Genomic DNA, 15,773 nt, shown 5'->3' on the forward strand with positions numbered 1-15,773 from the left:
TTAGTTTTGGTTATTTATGGGCTTTGATTGATCTAATCTTTCGTTTCTTATTTTGGATATTCTATGAGGTTGCATTTCTTTAAACAATTATTTTGTTTTAAGTAGTACAATCCTTGTGTGATCCCCTTCAATGTTACTCCACCAAACGAGCCTGATGGACGTAAAACTTATTTTCCACCATCATTTACTGTTAAATTATTTTAAAGTCCTATAATGTCATTTCGTGTTTTGAGTTTTTTTTTCATTTTTTCTCTCATAGTTGAAGTGCAGCTATGATCACAATTACAAACCTCTGTCATCTTTTGAAATAGGACAACTTGCACAATCAGTGGCTACCTAAATACTTTTTTGCCCCACTGTATGTACTAGCAGACTTTATGGGGATTTTAAAATTCACGTCTAAGTCCATAACTACAACTAGGTTTCTGGCTTCCCCTGTATTTTTAGTTTAGACTTCTGTCTTTTCTGTATTCCGCTGAAGTTAATTCTGACCCATCCATTCATTGATATTTTGGATACACTGACTCAATGACAAACAGGGACAGGGTGTTTTGACTGGGAGGTCCACCCTTGGTATTGTCCACCACCTAAAAAGTATTCACCGTTATTGTTTGAAAATAGCTTTATAACCTTTTAAATAAAGAGGAGCTACAAAAATCTCAATTGCTGATGTTTCCCTGACACCTGCACCAAGACATTAATGATTGTTGTGGAACTTTAAAAGAAAAAGAAAAATGGACATAGTACTAAGAGTGTGCATGCACATGCTTCTTTCTCACCTGTGCAAAGCAAGTATAAAGGAGGGCTTTTGGCATCAATGCCCCCCGTGCTTGGTGTGTACCCTGCAGGCAGGTCATCCAGCATATGGCTGGAGTCTGAGCAAGTACCAAACCAAAGATATACATCCAGCTTGGCTTGAACTGACAGTCCTGCAGGCCGCTTTCCTGGAGGCTGCAAAGACACGCACACACGTTGGTATGCACATCATTGTGTGGACGTTCCATTGACTTCCATTAATTTTCTATTGCTTTCTATACCCATAACCTTAACCTAAACTCAAATCACACCTTATCCCTAAACCTAAGCATTAGCCTAATTTGCAATGTGTGGACTTTGGAAAATGTCCTCACAATGCCAATCGGTTGGTCTATTGTCAAGTTTTGGTCCTCACAAACACACACACACACACACACACACACACACACACACACACACACACACACACACACACACACACACACACACACACTTGTTTACCATGCAAAGTGAGGGCCAGGCCTTGACTTCCATTCATTTTCAAGCCTTTCTGTGGCCTAACGCTGACAGAATCCTAACCTAAACCTGACCTTTGCACTAAAACTAACCCCTAGCCCTGGAATAAGAGGACCAAAAAGGTCCTTGCTTTACATCAAAGTTCTCACTTGTAAAATTAGCAAAAAATGTTTTTGCTCAGCTGCAAGTACAAGAATCCACACATACATTGTTTTTGTTTTGTGTTCATTTTTTTTACCACTATTACCACACTGTAAAGGAACTGAATGATATGTGTGTTTCAACCTTCAGATACAGTGTTAATATCTTCCCACAAAGGCTTCCTCTGGCCTCCTGGTTGCTGGAGTATAGCAGGTCTCTGGTTCGAACTCTGGCATATGCAACACGTTTGTTGTTGCTAAGCAGCCACACAAACATGTCTGGCACTGTGTGTTGGGGCTGCAGTGTGAAGATGTGACAAAAGGATAAGGTACTGATGGTAAACATATCAGTTAGAAATTGTCAAAGGTTTTACATACCTCCTCCACAAGGAAACGCAGTTTTTGTGTTAGCTTAGTTGCTTCTTGCAGCATTTCTTTCACTCCTCCAGCTGTTCTCTTCCTCTCACCTACTGACTCAGCCTCTCCTATCATACTCTCCTGCAACACACAGAAATTCCTACATGCTATTTGTCGTGTTCTACTAATTCTTTGCAAAAAAGCTTTGCTTGAGAACACACAGTAGCTACCGACCTGCTGTTTCTCTAATAAAGCGTCTCTTTTGACCAATCAAAGGCAGTGGATATACACTGCTCAAAAAAAGTTAAGAAACCCCTTTTAACCAGAGTATACCAACAAGTCAGTTAAACTTCTGGGAAATTGATCTGGTCAGTAAAATTGTAGAGAGGGTTGCTCTTGTGATCACAGCATTTCAGTAGTTTTGTATTTGGCCGGGGTCAGTGTCACTACAGAGGTTGCACATTAATAGGTGTAATTGCCAGAAGGTTTGCTGTGTCTCCCAGCACTGCTTTAAGAGCATGGAGAAGCACTTTGAGAGGACAGTGCTTTTCATTACATTCACCTGATTCACCTTTGGAAAAGTGAATCAGCCAATGCAAATTTCTTTCTGAAATCAGCATCTCTACCAATAAGGAAATAACTTCAATTTATAATGCACTTTTCATTCCACGGAATCTCAGGGTGCTTAAAACACAAGAATAAAACAACACAGGAGTAAAATTAGCAATTAAAATATTTCCTAAAGAGGAATTTCTTCAGTCTAATTTTAATAGTCCAGAGTCTGAACTATCAGATATTATCTTGGCATCAATTGATTAAAACTCAAAATTTATTCTTGATATCTGGGGTCCGTTCTTCGTACGTTGCTTAAAACATCCAAGATCAAATGAGACATCCAAGATGATTTCATCCGGCTAATCATGATCCGGCTAATTGGGTTCTTCGAACACACCTGTTGTTTATGATTAGTATGGCTGGATTGAGTTATCTGAGACAACTGCGCGTTCATGCGTTTGTTTAAAAGGGGAAATGTATCGATAGTAGAAACATTGATCAGCAGCGCTGCTATTGGCTGTTCAGCATGGCCAAAGAACGCCCACAGTTTTTTTCCCAGCAGAACAAAAGCTTTTAATGGAAGGTTATGCCGAATTTGAGTCATTAATTAAAACACCTAAAAATCTGTTAAAGCCAGGAGAGAGGGCTGGCAAAAAGCAGCAGACAAATTAATGTGTAAATACTGTCCATGGTAGATGTTTCTATCACTTTCTACAGTATGTATTTTTGCATTTTAATAATCTCATATTTACTTTGCTCTTTTATGTCAGAGCCTCCACGGGACCCACTAGAACATGGGGACAAGTAAAAGTGAAATACAAGAATATTCTACAAAATGGTAGCCTTTAATTATTATACTGTATTTTAAAAAGGCACTTGTTATGTCAAGAGATCCAAATTTCAGTGTCATTCCTTAGATACGGGAAGTAAAGGACACGTGCAAACTGGGAATTTTAACAAAAAAAAAACAAAAAACAATCTTTATCCATAAAAAATGAAAATCTTCCTTTTCCAAGTCATCCACAGTTTACACGGTAAAACTGTATTGCTCCGTGTCTAGATAATCCAACCATAGTTTTTTCTAATACAATATACGGCTCGACAGGAAGCAAGCCTTTCAAAGTAAACTAAACTTCACAATAAAATGGCCCGAACAAATCTTCTTACTGAATAGGATAAAAATAAAAAGCAAACCACCATACAAATAACTTAAAATTTTAGATTTATGGGTCCAATACCACTTTTTCCTCTTTAAAAGCCACTGTTAAATGATGTGTTTGTCTGTTTATAACAGCCACCAAGAAAAATCTCTACACTGTCGCGCTGCTCTAAAGGATCCTGTCTTTTGCGCAATACGCGATTAATTCGAGAAAAAAAAACTGCAAACTATTCTTGCACCTTCCGCAACAGGTTGCAGTCGTAAAAATGGACATGGCTACGGCAGACTTCCCCATCTCCTCCGCTTATACAGCCGTGATCTAATCTTGTTTACATGAAATAAGCCTGCTCTGGAGCAGGCTCAAGCTGGCGCACTTGTTGCTATGACAACAAGTGCAGGATGTCTTTCGAAGAACCAAACGATCCAAGATCATGCCAAATCGTCAACAATGAAATCCTGCTAACTGAGTTAGCGACGTACGAAGAACGGACCCCTGGTTGAAGTTTTACTAAGTAGGTACTGTTTGCCTCACCAGCTCCTGTTTGCACATGGTCAGACGTTTCTTGTCCAGCAGTGTCAGGTAGCTACTCTTCAGCTCTGCCTTCAGTTTGGCCTCTGCAGTGGCGATGAAATTCCTGTAAAACACACTGTCCATGTTAAAGAGCGATACTAAATTCTTCCACAATGTTGTGGGAAACATAAAAAAATGACTGCTTCAAGTTGTGGCAGCTAAAGATGGTTTTGAATTGAGGGATATCATTTTCCATACAGCCTTCATATTTGTTTTATAAATAGTAACATGTCAGAATATACAATGTGGTTTTGTACTGTTGAGGTAACATTTGAATAATCTTACAAACAGATAAAGAGAGAACAATCCCCAGATTTGTGAAAGCCAGAATCTATATTGTGAATTGATTCGTTGTTTAGGGTATTGAAGGTTAATTCAATTCAATTCAATTCCGCTTATATAGCGCCAATTCATAGCACATGTCATCTCATGGCACTTTACAAAGTCCAATTTAATCAAAACATACACACAGATTGGTCAAAAAGTTTCCTATCTAAAGAAACCCGGCAGATTACATTGAGTTTTGACAAGCAGCATTCACTCCTCCTGAAAGAGCGTAGAGCCACAGTGGACAGTTGTCTACATTGTTGATGGCTTTGCAGCAATCCCTCATACTGAGCATGCATGAAGCGACAGTGGAGAGGAAAACTCCCCTTTAACAGGAAGGAAAACCTCCAGCAGAACCAGGCTCTGTGTGAAAGGGGTTCTGCCTCGATCAATTGGGGGTTAGAGAAAACAGAGCAGAGACCCAATAAAACACAGGAGCACACATTGATACAGGAATTCTTTCTATGTTAGAGGGTAATGGCAGGCGAACTCCACCCCTAGGCAACGACTAAGGTGTCGATCAGGGTTAGGTTAGGGTTAGGTATATACTGGTATGGGTTAGGATTGGGATAGGTTTAGGATTGGGGTTAGGGTTAGGCGGTAGGGTTAGGATTTAGGCCTAGGGTTGGAAGGGGGGTTGAGGTTAGAGATTAGGAATTTGGGAATAGTATAGGTAGGTGTACCTTATCCTATCTCTATCATGTCCTGATTTTCAAACCTTTTTGATCTAATGTGTTTAACTGCCTAATCCACTTTCTCTCACAATTTTGTCTTTCCCCATCTGTCCAAAAAAAGTTACTTTCAATCACTGAAACTTTAAATGAGTGTAAGCCATGGTGCATAAAATGTCTAACGAGAGGAGTATGGCCATCAATTTTGTGTGTAATGTTGTATTTATGTTGTGCCATCCTAGTGGCCACAGAATTTCTGGGTTCACCTATATAATTTTACATGTGGTACACATGTGTACAAAATATAATGTAAACACAATTTGAGGTTTTGGGGCTGAAATTATCTGATTTTTTGAAAATCATATTTGTTGTTCTGTTTTCCAAATATGTTAATTTATGAAATGGTATTTTTGATTTGCTGGCTTTGGGGGGTTGCAAAGGTTTGAGACGCGCAGTAACCAAGTAATTCCTCATGTTTTTGTTACGTCTCAAAGCCGAAATTACTTGTGATTGGCAATTACACCTTCTCGTTCCATCAACAATTCGTAATTGGTTTTGATTTTAGTATGAAGACGTAACGTGGTAGTGAAGAAGGTAGAAATCTAAGGGATGACCTCCCTTCGGTCATCTGTCTTGGGATCCTGCAAGGTTCTATGACAACATCTCAGAAATGTACGGGAATATCCCCTTTCCCTAATGGCTTTGAAGAGAACTCTGGTTCAGGAGTGAATGCTGATTGTCGGGACCTTGATGCAATCAACTGGTTTCCTTATATAGGACATTTTTGACCAATCTGTAAAATCTGACCCAATCTGTATAATATGATTGAACTTGATTTTGTAAAGTGCCTTGAGATGACATGTTTCATGATTTTAAAATTAAATTGAATTGAATAAAATTGAATTGGTACTCTCCTTAAAGTCATCCTCTGTCATGCAAATTATCTTAAACTGGATTAATTGGGATTTAATTAAACCAGTGTATGTATGCTTTGGGTGAAAGCTACTTCTGTAGAGTAGTGCGTGTGTGTCTGTCTGTTTAAAAAACACTTAAATATTTAATTGTTTTGTGTGGGTAAAGTTCATACTTTTGTAAATTGTTGTGTCCAAAAAGTCAATACTGTTTTCTATGATTGTATGTTTGAGTTTTATGGATGGTAATGAGTGTTCAAAATCTGCAGGAATGCCTCAAATTCCACCCTTGTGCCCACCCAGGTACCCCAAATATCGTCCAGATAGCGGAAATAATGCAAAGGTTGGATGGGACACTTTGCCAAGGTGTGCTCTTCCCAATCCACCTTGAACATGTTAGCATAGGATGGAGCAAATCTTTTCCCCATCGCTGTCCCTTTAATTTGTAAATAGTATTCCCCATTAAATTCAAAGTGGTGACGTTTTAAGTTTATTTCTAGTAATTTGAGAACTTCTTCATCTGGTCTGCTATAATCCGGGTACTTTTGGAAAAATCTCCTAACCGTAGCCAATCCTGCAAGATGTCAATGTTAGTATAAAGACTTTCTACATCCATTGTGAAAAATAAAAAGTCAGATGGGAGGGACAATTTTTAACAATTTCAATGAAATGGTAGGTGTCTTTTATGTAGGCCGGATGTTTAATCGATAAGGGATATAAATGAAAATCAATAAATTCAGCTGAACCGGATGTTTCATTTCCACAATCAGACACTATGGGTCTTCCTGGAGGAACCTGCCAAGGAATTGTCCAAGTGTCAGGTGGCTTATTGATCTTAGGAAGGATATAAAATCTATGGGGCCATGGTTCAGATTCACCTATATGTTTTTTGTTTAGCAGAAATATATTTGTCTTTATGTAACTTGTCTATAATTTGTTGAACAATTGGGATTGTTTGTTTGTATACTGGGGCATCCAATTTTCTGTAATATGTGTTATCACTGAGTTGGCAGTTTACTTCACTAATGTGAAGTGTGACAAACTGATTGGATTTAATTGGTGGATAAACATAAATCAAACGATTCAGTGATGCAAGCTTTAAAGGAGCTATAGCTGGTATCCAAAGAAGCAGTGAAAGCTGAGGTGAAATTACCTGGCATCGAAACAAAAATCTTTGAGCCCAATTCTTAAAGTCTGCTCAGCTGCTGGGTCCGACTTCTTGTGAAGCTCGGCAGCAATAGACACACTCTCCTCCTGGGGGACACAAAGGCAGCCAAGTAAATATGGTCACAACAAGAAGGTAACTAGTGTGTGCGCATGTATGTCTATCGTTGTGAGGACCAAAACTTGACAATAGAGTAACGTTGTGTGTACAATTCGCAGTGTGAGGACATTTTCCAAAGTCCACACAAGGCAAATTGGGCTAATGCTTACGTTTAGGGATGATGTGTACATGTGTGTTACTTACAAACAGTATAGCTATATTCTCCAGCATATTTGAATTGTACAGCCGGTAGGTTCTGTCTTCCCAGTAGCTCATCAGATTAACACAGGGCTTCTTCTCCAGAGGCAAATACATGTATTGTCTGAACAGAATTACAAACATACATTGTTGTGTTTGGTAAATACGATGGAACTGAGACGGAAATCTAGATTTCATGTACAGTAAAACTGCATAAATATTCTACATCCAGTTAATGTCACAGGATTATATACTGTACATTGCCTTGATAATAAAATAATTAATGGTCAGCCCAGTACTTACCTAAGGAGCTGGCAGACTTATAAGATCAATAAAATAAATTTGATAATAAATAAATTAAGTTTAATAAATCAAACACGTCTAATTTATGTAAAGAAACATTTTATTCAATGTTCATTCTTTTTCTTTCTAGCATGTGTAATTCTCTCTAAAATAGGTAGAAACGTAGAAAGAATTACTTGTTACTTCCTATATTAGAAACGTCAAACAGCAGCTGGCTATGTGGAGATGTTGCAGCGGGCATCCCTCATGACTGAGGGCCCTCGTCTGTGTGTTAATGACTGGGTTTTTCTGCAGGACAATGCTATAAATCACAATGCCTGTCTGACCAAGACTTTTTTCCAGGAAAATCACATTACTCTTTTGGACCATCCTGCATGTTCCTCTGATCTTAAAGCTATACTTGGTAATCCTGTTCAGAAACTTGTAATACTGGGTAAAATGGTCCTTCCGTCCTGAAAGTAGTAAATATATCATGTATCCTCAAAAAGGAGGTTAAAAAATAATTTTCTGTGGGAGCAGCAGCCCTGTAAAAACTTGTACCAATCCATGCCCCTCGGTCCAATGAGCGTGGATTTGACAGTGTTTTGTTCCTGCTTTCATTTCCCTTTGTCCCTCAAGTTGCAGGGGTATCGCCATATCTATTGGTTGTCCCACATGCCAATCATTCTGATGTGCTCATGTAACGCCAGTGTCCGTGCTCATTCCTTCATAGTTTCCGCTTGCTGCCTACGCATGTGCACTTCTAATGTTTATGGATCCAGTTAGCTTAGCGGCTAGGTTAGCGGTTAGGCATTCATTGTAGCTCCGCTGCTCTCACCGTAGACTTTGAACATGGCTGAGAGTCACAAGAAGCGAACCGTGTTCATGTTTATCAGAAGAAGAGGAAGGCCTTAGTAGAAAGAAATAAGACCTGTGTGAATTTAGTACACTTTTTTCACGTGATCCTCGTGAACACTGTAAGAGCAAGAAAAAATTGCACATGGGTAGTTATTCATAAAGATAGCAATAGTAAAAGTGTTAATAATGTTTTTCTCATCACCGAAAAAATCACTGCCCCTCATTTTTGTACTTATTGAAGACTTTTTTCTTGTATGAAGATGTAAAAAGATGTATATTTGGACATTGTCTGAGTTCATCCTCCAGTCCATTCCACAGTTTAACACCACATACAGGCATAAATAAACTCTTCCTTGTGGTTTTCACTAAGTGCATTTTGTTCTGTCGTAAATCATAACTCCCATCTCTCAGGCTAAAATGAAACATTCCCACTAGCCTTTTGGAAATATTTGCATCAAGCATGCTAAAACAAATTTTTGAAGTGATCAATAATAATGTTGGAGCTACTTATTACTAAGTAAGTTTTTGACACTTTCTTTTCTGTTTTAGGAGGTTTTTGTTTTTGTTTGTTTTTCTGAGCTTTGGTCTTAAACTTTTGATCAGCTGATGAACATCCTATCCTGCTTGAGTTAAGTTGTTGCTTTCAATAAATTGACTGATCACAACTTTGGTCTCTGGTTCCCATTTTATCTTTTTCATTTTGATTTTGGTCAGGACTGTATGAACTTCTGGACCAAATCCTGGCTGAGGGTGACCCATTCCTGCCATATTAGTACTTTACCTAATCAATTCAATCAAATATTCTTGATTAGTTAAAATACTGTCTATCTATGAAAACCAAGCACATTGCATCGACTTGCAGCATTCACCCCTCCTGGATGAGCAAGGGCTACGTTGGACTGTTTTTGCCATTGTCATAAACTTTGCAGAAATCCCTTATACTGAGCATGTATGTAGCAACAGCAGAGAGGGAAACTCTACTTTAAGAAGAAACAGAACCAGGGTGAGTGTGAACAGCAATCTGCCACAATCTGCCACAACCAACTGGGAGTTTGAGAAGACAGATCAGAGATGCACAAAAATAACTCATAATCACTGATCCAGGAGTACTTTCTATTTGAGAAAAGGTACTAGAATACTGGTCCAAAGTTTCAATGTTCTGATCTTTGAGCAACTTGGTTATCAGATTTGCCTTCTGATCTTGCTGAAAAAACACTAAATGATTGTCTTGGAGAACGTCCTTATCCACTTTTGATACCTGACAGATTATAACCAAGCCAATTCCTTTCTTTGATAACCAAGTCGCACATTGCCTGGGTCAGGATGTTTCAATCTGTTGGTACAGCACATGACCCATGGTAGCACTAATGTTTTCTGCACCAGGGGAGTCATTGTATCAAAAAAAGTTATTTTCATTGGAGAAAGGTACTTTGCACCAGTCTTCTTCTAGCCATTTTTATACATCCTGTAGAGTTTCATTTTTAGTTCTTGAACAAATGTGGCTTTCTGAAGACTGTATATTTATAAGATTTGTAAGTTGTTACCACAAAAACTGGATCTATTAAAAGCACAATGAACAATGAAATCCAGCACCAAGGCATGCAGACTGTTAACTCAGTGACGTGTAGGGCTGTTTTTCAGGGGTTGGGCTTAGCCCCTTAGTTCAGGCAAATAAAATATCTGCTGCAGCCAACCAGGAGATTTGGGTAAATTCTATTCTTCTCACCTTGTTTAAATAATTTTGGGATTACCCCTTCTTGTTCCAACATGACTGTGAACAATGCAAAGTCCAAGAAGACATGAATGAGCAAGTTTGGTCTGGAAGAACTTGACTGGGATGCACAAAGTCCTGACCTGAACCTGATGGGACACCTTTGGGATAATTTAGACTGTAAACCAGGTCCTCCTTGTCAAACATAGGTATCTGACATCACAAATGGTCCACTGGATGAATTGCCAGGTGTTCAGTTCTGAATCTTGTAGACACCATTTGCAAAAGAGCTGAAACTGAAAGCTGACATCAAAAGCTGGATGACTTTAAATTTCCTGCATTTAAATTCTGACAAGACAGAAGTTGTAATCTTTGGGCCAGAGTCTTCAAAAAATAAAGTTCTTAATCAATCCCTTAATCTGGATGGCATTAACTTGGCCTCTGGTAATAAAGTTAAAAATCTTGGTGTTGTTTTCGACCAAGACATGTCATTTAAATCCCATATTAAACAGGTTTCCAGAGTTTCCTTTTTTCACCTCCGGAATATCGCCAAAATTAGAAACATTCTGTCCAGGAGTGATGCTGAAAAACTAGTCCATGCATTTGTTACTTCAAGGCTGGACTATTGTAATTCTTTACTATCAGGAAGTCCACAAAATGCAGTTCGAAGTCTTCAGCTGATTCAAAATGCTGCGGCAAGAGTTCTGATGAAAATCAACAAGAGGGATCATATTTCTCCTGTTTTAGCTTCCCTTCATTGGCTTCCTGTTAAATCAAGAATAGAATTTAAAATTCTCCTTCTAACGTATAAAGCCCTTAATAATCAAGCTCCACCATATATCAGAGCTCTGATTACCCCGTATGTTCCTAACAGAGCACTTCGCTCTCAGACTGCAGGTCTGCTGCTGGTTCCTAGAGTCTCTAAAAGTAGAATGGGAGGCAGATCCTTTAGCTATCAGGCTCCTCTCCTGTGGAACCAACTCCCAGTTTTGGTCCGTGAGGCAGACACCCTATCTACTTTTAAGACTAGGCTTAAAACTTTCCTTTTTGACAAAGCTTATAGTTAGAGTGGCTCATACCCTGAGCTATCTCTATAGTTGTGCTGTGATAGGCCTAGGCTGCTGGAGGACATCAGGGTCTAATTTTCTCACTCTACTGATTTCTACTGTTCTTCAGTCTACTGTTCTCCAGTTTTGCATTGTATTACATTGAAATGACTGTCGTCATTTCAGCTTTTAACTTTCTGTTCTCTCTCTTTTTCTTCATAGTAGGTACACCTGGTCTGGCGTTCTGTTAACTGTGACATCATCCAGAGAAGACGGCTCACCCGCTACTACCATCTAATGTAGAACAGATTACTAGATCAATGTGTGCTTCTGTGCTTGTTTGTCTGTCTTGTTGTGTCTCTGTTCTGTCTTCTGTAACCCCAGTCAGTCGAGGCAGATGACCGTTCATACTGAGCCCGGTTCTGCCGGAGGTTTTTCCTTCCCGTTAATGGGTGGTTTTTCTTCCCACTGTCGCTTCATGCTTGCTCAGTATGAGGGATTGCAGCAAAGCCATGTACAATGCAGACGACTCTCCCTGTGGCTCTACGGTTCCCCAGGAGTGACTGCTGCTTGTCGGGACTTTGATGCAATCAACTGGTTTCCTTATATAGGACATTTTTGACCAATCTGTATAATCTGACCCAATCTGTATAATATGATTGAACTTGACTTTGTAAAGTGCCTTGAGATGACATGTTTCATGATTTGGCGCTATATAAATAAAATTGAATTGAATTGAATTGAAAACTGTTGTAGCTGGGCTAATGCCACGTTAAAGCCTTTGTATCAAAATGGAATGTCATTAAAACTAATGTGTGTGTGTAAAGGCATGTTTCTAAAACTTTTGGCAATATATCGTAGTTCTGAAAATATAATTTTTTTTAAATATTTTTTACAGGATCCCTTTCAAAGCAAGGTCCTTGAAATATAAGATCTTATTTTATAATAATTGCCAAATTTATCTTCATCCCGAGGCAAATAAGTCTCTTTATGTGATTAGGTTAAGCATGGACACCAAGTAAAGCTGATTTAAGGGGGAATCTGTTAAGTTTAAAGAGAACTGTTTTTATTTTGTCACTCCTAGCGGTGTGGATGAAGCACAGAAAACAACCTCAAGTTTAAAACAGAATTTTCAAAGAAAATCCACCTATTTCCTTCAACATTGAGTGGTCTCTCTGGAGGTGTAGTAGATTTAGAGGCTACACATGTCTCAGATGGTTCTTTGGATAGGAGGGGTGAGGATGAACTGGTGGGGGAGGAGCTGAGAGGAGAGGAGCCAAACGTGTCACTGCTGTCCGGGATGTCAAGTGCCTTTCTCCTTCGGACCACAGCAGGACTGGCTGTACTTGGCTGGCCTTGAGATTCCAAGACATTGCCATGATTACCTGAAATAAGTAAAGAAGAGAGTTTTGGCTTGTCAGCAGGAACAAAAAATAAGCATCACATCTAAAATATATAAACTTAGCACAAAAAGCAAAGAAATTAGTTTTATGGATTTTTTAACCTAGTTACAGAATGCTTTGGGGCAATAAATCATACACCTTCCATCCATTTTCTTACTCGCTTTATCCCTCATGGGGTCGCGAGGGGTGCTGGTGCCTATCTCCAGCGTTCACTGGGTGAGAGGCGGGGATCACCCTGGACAGGTCGCCAGTCTGTCACAGTGCAACACAGAGAGACAAACAGGACAAACAACCATTCACACACACACCCACACCTAAGGAGAATTTAGAGAGGCCAATTAACCTAACAGTCATGTTTTTGGACTGTGGGATGAAGCCGGTGTACCCGGAGAGAGCCCACGCATGCACAGGGAGAACATGCAAACTACATGTAGAAAGGCCTGGGATTGGACTTGAACCCAGGACCTTCTTGCTGCAAGGCAACAGTGCTACCCACTGTTCCACTGTGCAGCCTCATACACATTCAGAAATTGTTTAATACCCTCAAACAGCAACAAATTGGTTGGGAAATTTCATTTGTGGTTTTAGCATCAGAGTTCAGTATATGAGCTGAACTAATGAAAAAAAAAAGGTAAATCCTCTCTGTCAATACTCTTTTGATGGAGGCGGTATGGATGTATTGGAAGGATACAGGGGATCTCTGTTTCTAGAAAAACAGGACTCGTCATCATTGGAGCTAATCTCATCACAGAGATATTAAGAAGAAATTATGTAATGAAAGCCACTCTTACTGACTGAATAGTCCTCCCACATGACAATGCTTACCCCACAGTTAGTGTTTATAACTTCTGTTACAACGAAGAAATAATCAACCAAACACCAGTCTAACTTTTTGTCTCAACTATACATAAAATGGAGAAAAAAGACACACTTTTCACTGCTATATTTTGCATAGCTCTTCTATTCCACAATAACCTGACTCTCAGCAGATGAATTTCATTCCGCAGAGCTCCAAACGTCTCCACACATCCATCTGGAATCTGGGGATTTCAATACCACATAAAATGGACAAGCCAATCAGGATCACTGGGCGGGATTTTCATAGATGTGACGTATAAGAGAAGCAACTGTTTGGATTCAGACAACAATAGCGAGTTACAGTGAGGGAGCAAGGGTGACCAGACATCAACGGATCCCCGTTTTGGATGACCTGTCCCAAAAGTTGCCCCTGGAAGTGCCCCTGCCGCTCTCTCAACGTAGTAGACAGCTGAGCCGAATGTGCCTTCCCTGCCCCGTCGGCGTTGCAGATCAGGCAAAACAAACCTGCAACTTGACAAAGACTGTGTGCCCGCCCACCTAGCAAAACCAGAGACAACCCTGTTCTTCATTAGAGAAATCTGGTCACCTGGTGACATTGATGCTGCTATTTCATCAGTGTGATTCAATCTACCAAACAGTAATTCTTTTTTTTTTTTTATCTTCTAGTGGCTTGCTTTTATTGACAGTAGACTTACAGGAAGAAGGGGAGAGACATGCGGCAAAGGACCGCAGGTTGGATTTGAACCCAGGTCGTCCGCGTCAAGGACTAAGGGCCTCGAAACATGGGTCGCGCCAGCCACTACGCCACAAGCACGCCCCCAAATAGTAATTATTTAAAAGAACACCAGAGAATGGCTTTGAAGGCTTTTGTTAGTGGAAGCAATGGTTTCGGTTTTGATGTTGGTTTCAATTTGAGTAGCACATCAGTAAAAATGACGACAAGTGGTTTTTCCAGTCATATCCATGGATTTTTGATAAGGCCCCTCCTTCAGAACTACATCTTCAATGTAGTGATCCCAGATGGATGTGTGGAGCTCTGTGGAACGAAATCCATCTGGCGAGAGTCAGGTTAATTCCACGGTGACTCACCAAGGGAAAATTCAAAGCTGATGGGCTTGTCTCCAATCTTTCGGTCAATCATGGTGGCCTCAAACAATGTGCCAAACAGTAGGAAGGACTCATAGTCATCTTCAGTTGGCTGGACATAGAAACAGTAGCATTGTCTCAGTTTAAATTACAATATTTTGTTGCATTTGATAAATAGTTTGAGTACCCATTGTGGACCTGTACAGGGCATAATGAAACAACTCCAAGCAAATAAGATAACATGAGAAATGGGAAAATGCAGGTGTAACAGTGGCAAAGACACAGACAGAGTTATTTACAATAATTACAACAAGAAAAAGAACAAGCTAGTCTGATCTACAGTTAGTCCTAAAGAAAAAGCAACAATTAAAAATAAATACCGGATTAAATATTGCCCGACTATTGCTAATATGGCATACTTGAGTAACAAAACAAAAAAATTTATGAAATGGTTGGATGGAGTTGAACACACTGGAGAAATCAAAGAACATGATCCTCACGGTGCTTCCAGGTTTCACCAGCTGGGCCAGAACTCGGTGCAGAAGGTAAATGATGGCATCATCCACCCGATTGCCAGGATGGTAGGCAAACTGCAATCAACCCTGTGAAGACTTCGCCAGGGGGCAAAAATGGTTGACGATCAGCCTCTCGAGGGTCTCCATCAGGTGCGACGTTAGTGCTACTGGCCTTACGGGTGTGTGGTCTTAGGCACTAGTAAGACACAGGAGGTCTTCCACAGCTGTGATACTTTCCTCAGCTTCAGACTGATGCTATAGATGTGTCCCATGATGCCACACAGGTCATGCGTGCAGCACCTCGGGAGCCTGGAGCTGATGCTATCCAGAACTGCAGCATTCCACACTTTAGTCTTCTGCAAAATGTCCCTCACTTGTAGCATTTAGAAGGACAGGGTGGTGCCCCCCTGCACCACCCTGAGGCTCATTTGTGGCATCATCTGAGAAGTGGATGATTGCTGGGAGATGAAAGATGTACAGTTCTGGGTTGAGGAAATGGGAGTCGTCTAGGATGAGGGAGCTTGCATCCTGTTAGACTGAGTTGCAGGGGCTGGCTGGTCACACCTCAGAATCAAGACTCAACATCAAGAATCTTTTATTTTCACCATGTTTTACCATGGTCAAATTA

The 15,773-nt window shown here is 40.0% G+C and overlaps 1 protein-coding gene across 3 annotated transcripts in view; it reads right to left on the reverse strand.

The window, feature by feature from the left end:
• Nucleotides 1-15,773, reverse strand: part of fer1l6 (fer-1 like family member 6) — a 93,224-nt gene that overhangs the window by 47,763 nt on the left and 29,688 nt on the right. For all 3 annotated transcript variants that reach the window (XM_036138718.1, XM_036138719.1, XM_036138717.1), the window contains 8 exons: nucleotides 14,634-14,742; nucleotides 12,470-12,707; nucleotides 7,432-7,549; nucleotides 7,117-7,217; nucleotides 4,016-4,118; nucleotides 1,791-1,910; nucleotides 1,558-1,710; nucleotides 780-951 (listed from right to left, as the gene is read on the reverse strand). In XM_036138718.1, the coding sequence (XP_035994611.1) occupies nucleotides 780-951; nucleotides 1,558-1,710; nucleotides 1,791-1,910; nucleotides 4,016-4,118; nucleotides 7,117-7,217; nucleotides 7,432-7,549; nucleotides 12,470-12,707; nucleotides 14,634-14,742 (1,114 nt within the window). The remainder of the gene's footprint in view (nucleotides 1-779; nucleotides 952-1,557; nucleotides 1,711-1,790; nucleotides 1,911-4,015; nucleotides 4,119-7,116; nucleotides 7,218-7,431; nucleotides 7,550-12,469; nucleotides 12,708-14,633; nucleotides 14,743-15,773) is intronic.

Source organism: Fundulus heteroclitus, chromosome 7, assembly GCF_011125445.2.
Source record: "Fundulus heteroclitus isolate FHET01 chromosome 7, MU-UCD_Fhet_4.1, whole genome shotgun sequence".
Taxonomy (NCBI): Eukaryota; Metazoa; Chordata; class Actinopteri; order Cyprinodontiformes; family Fundulidae; genus Fundulus; species Fundulus heteroclitus.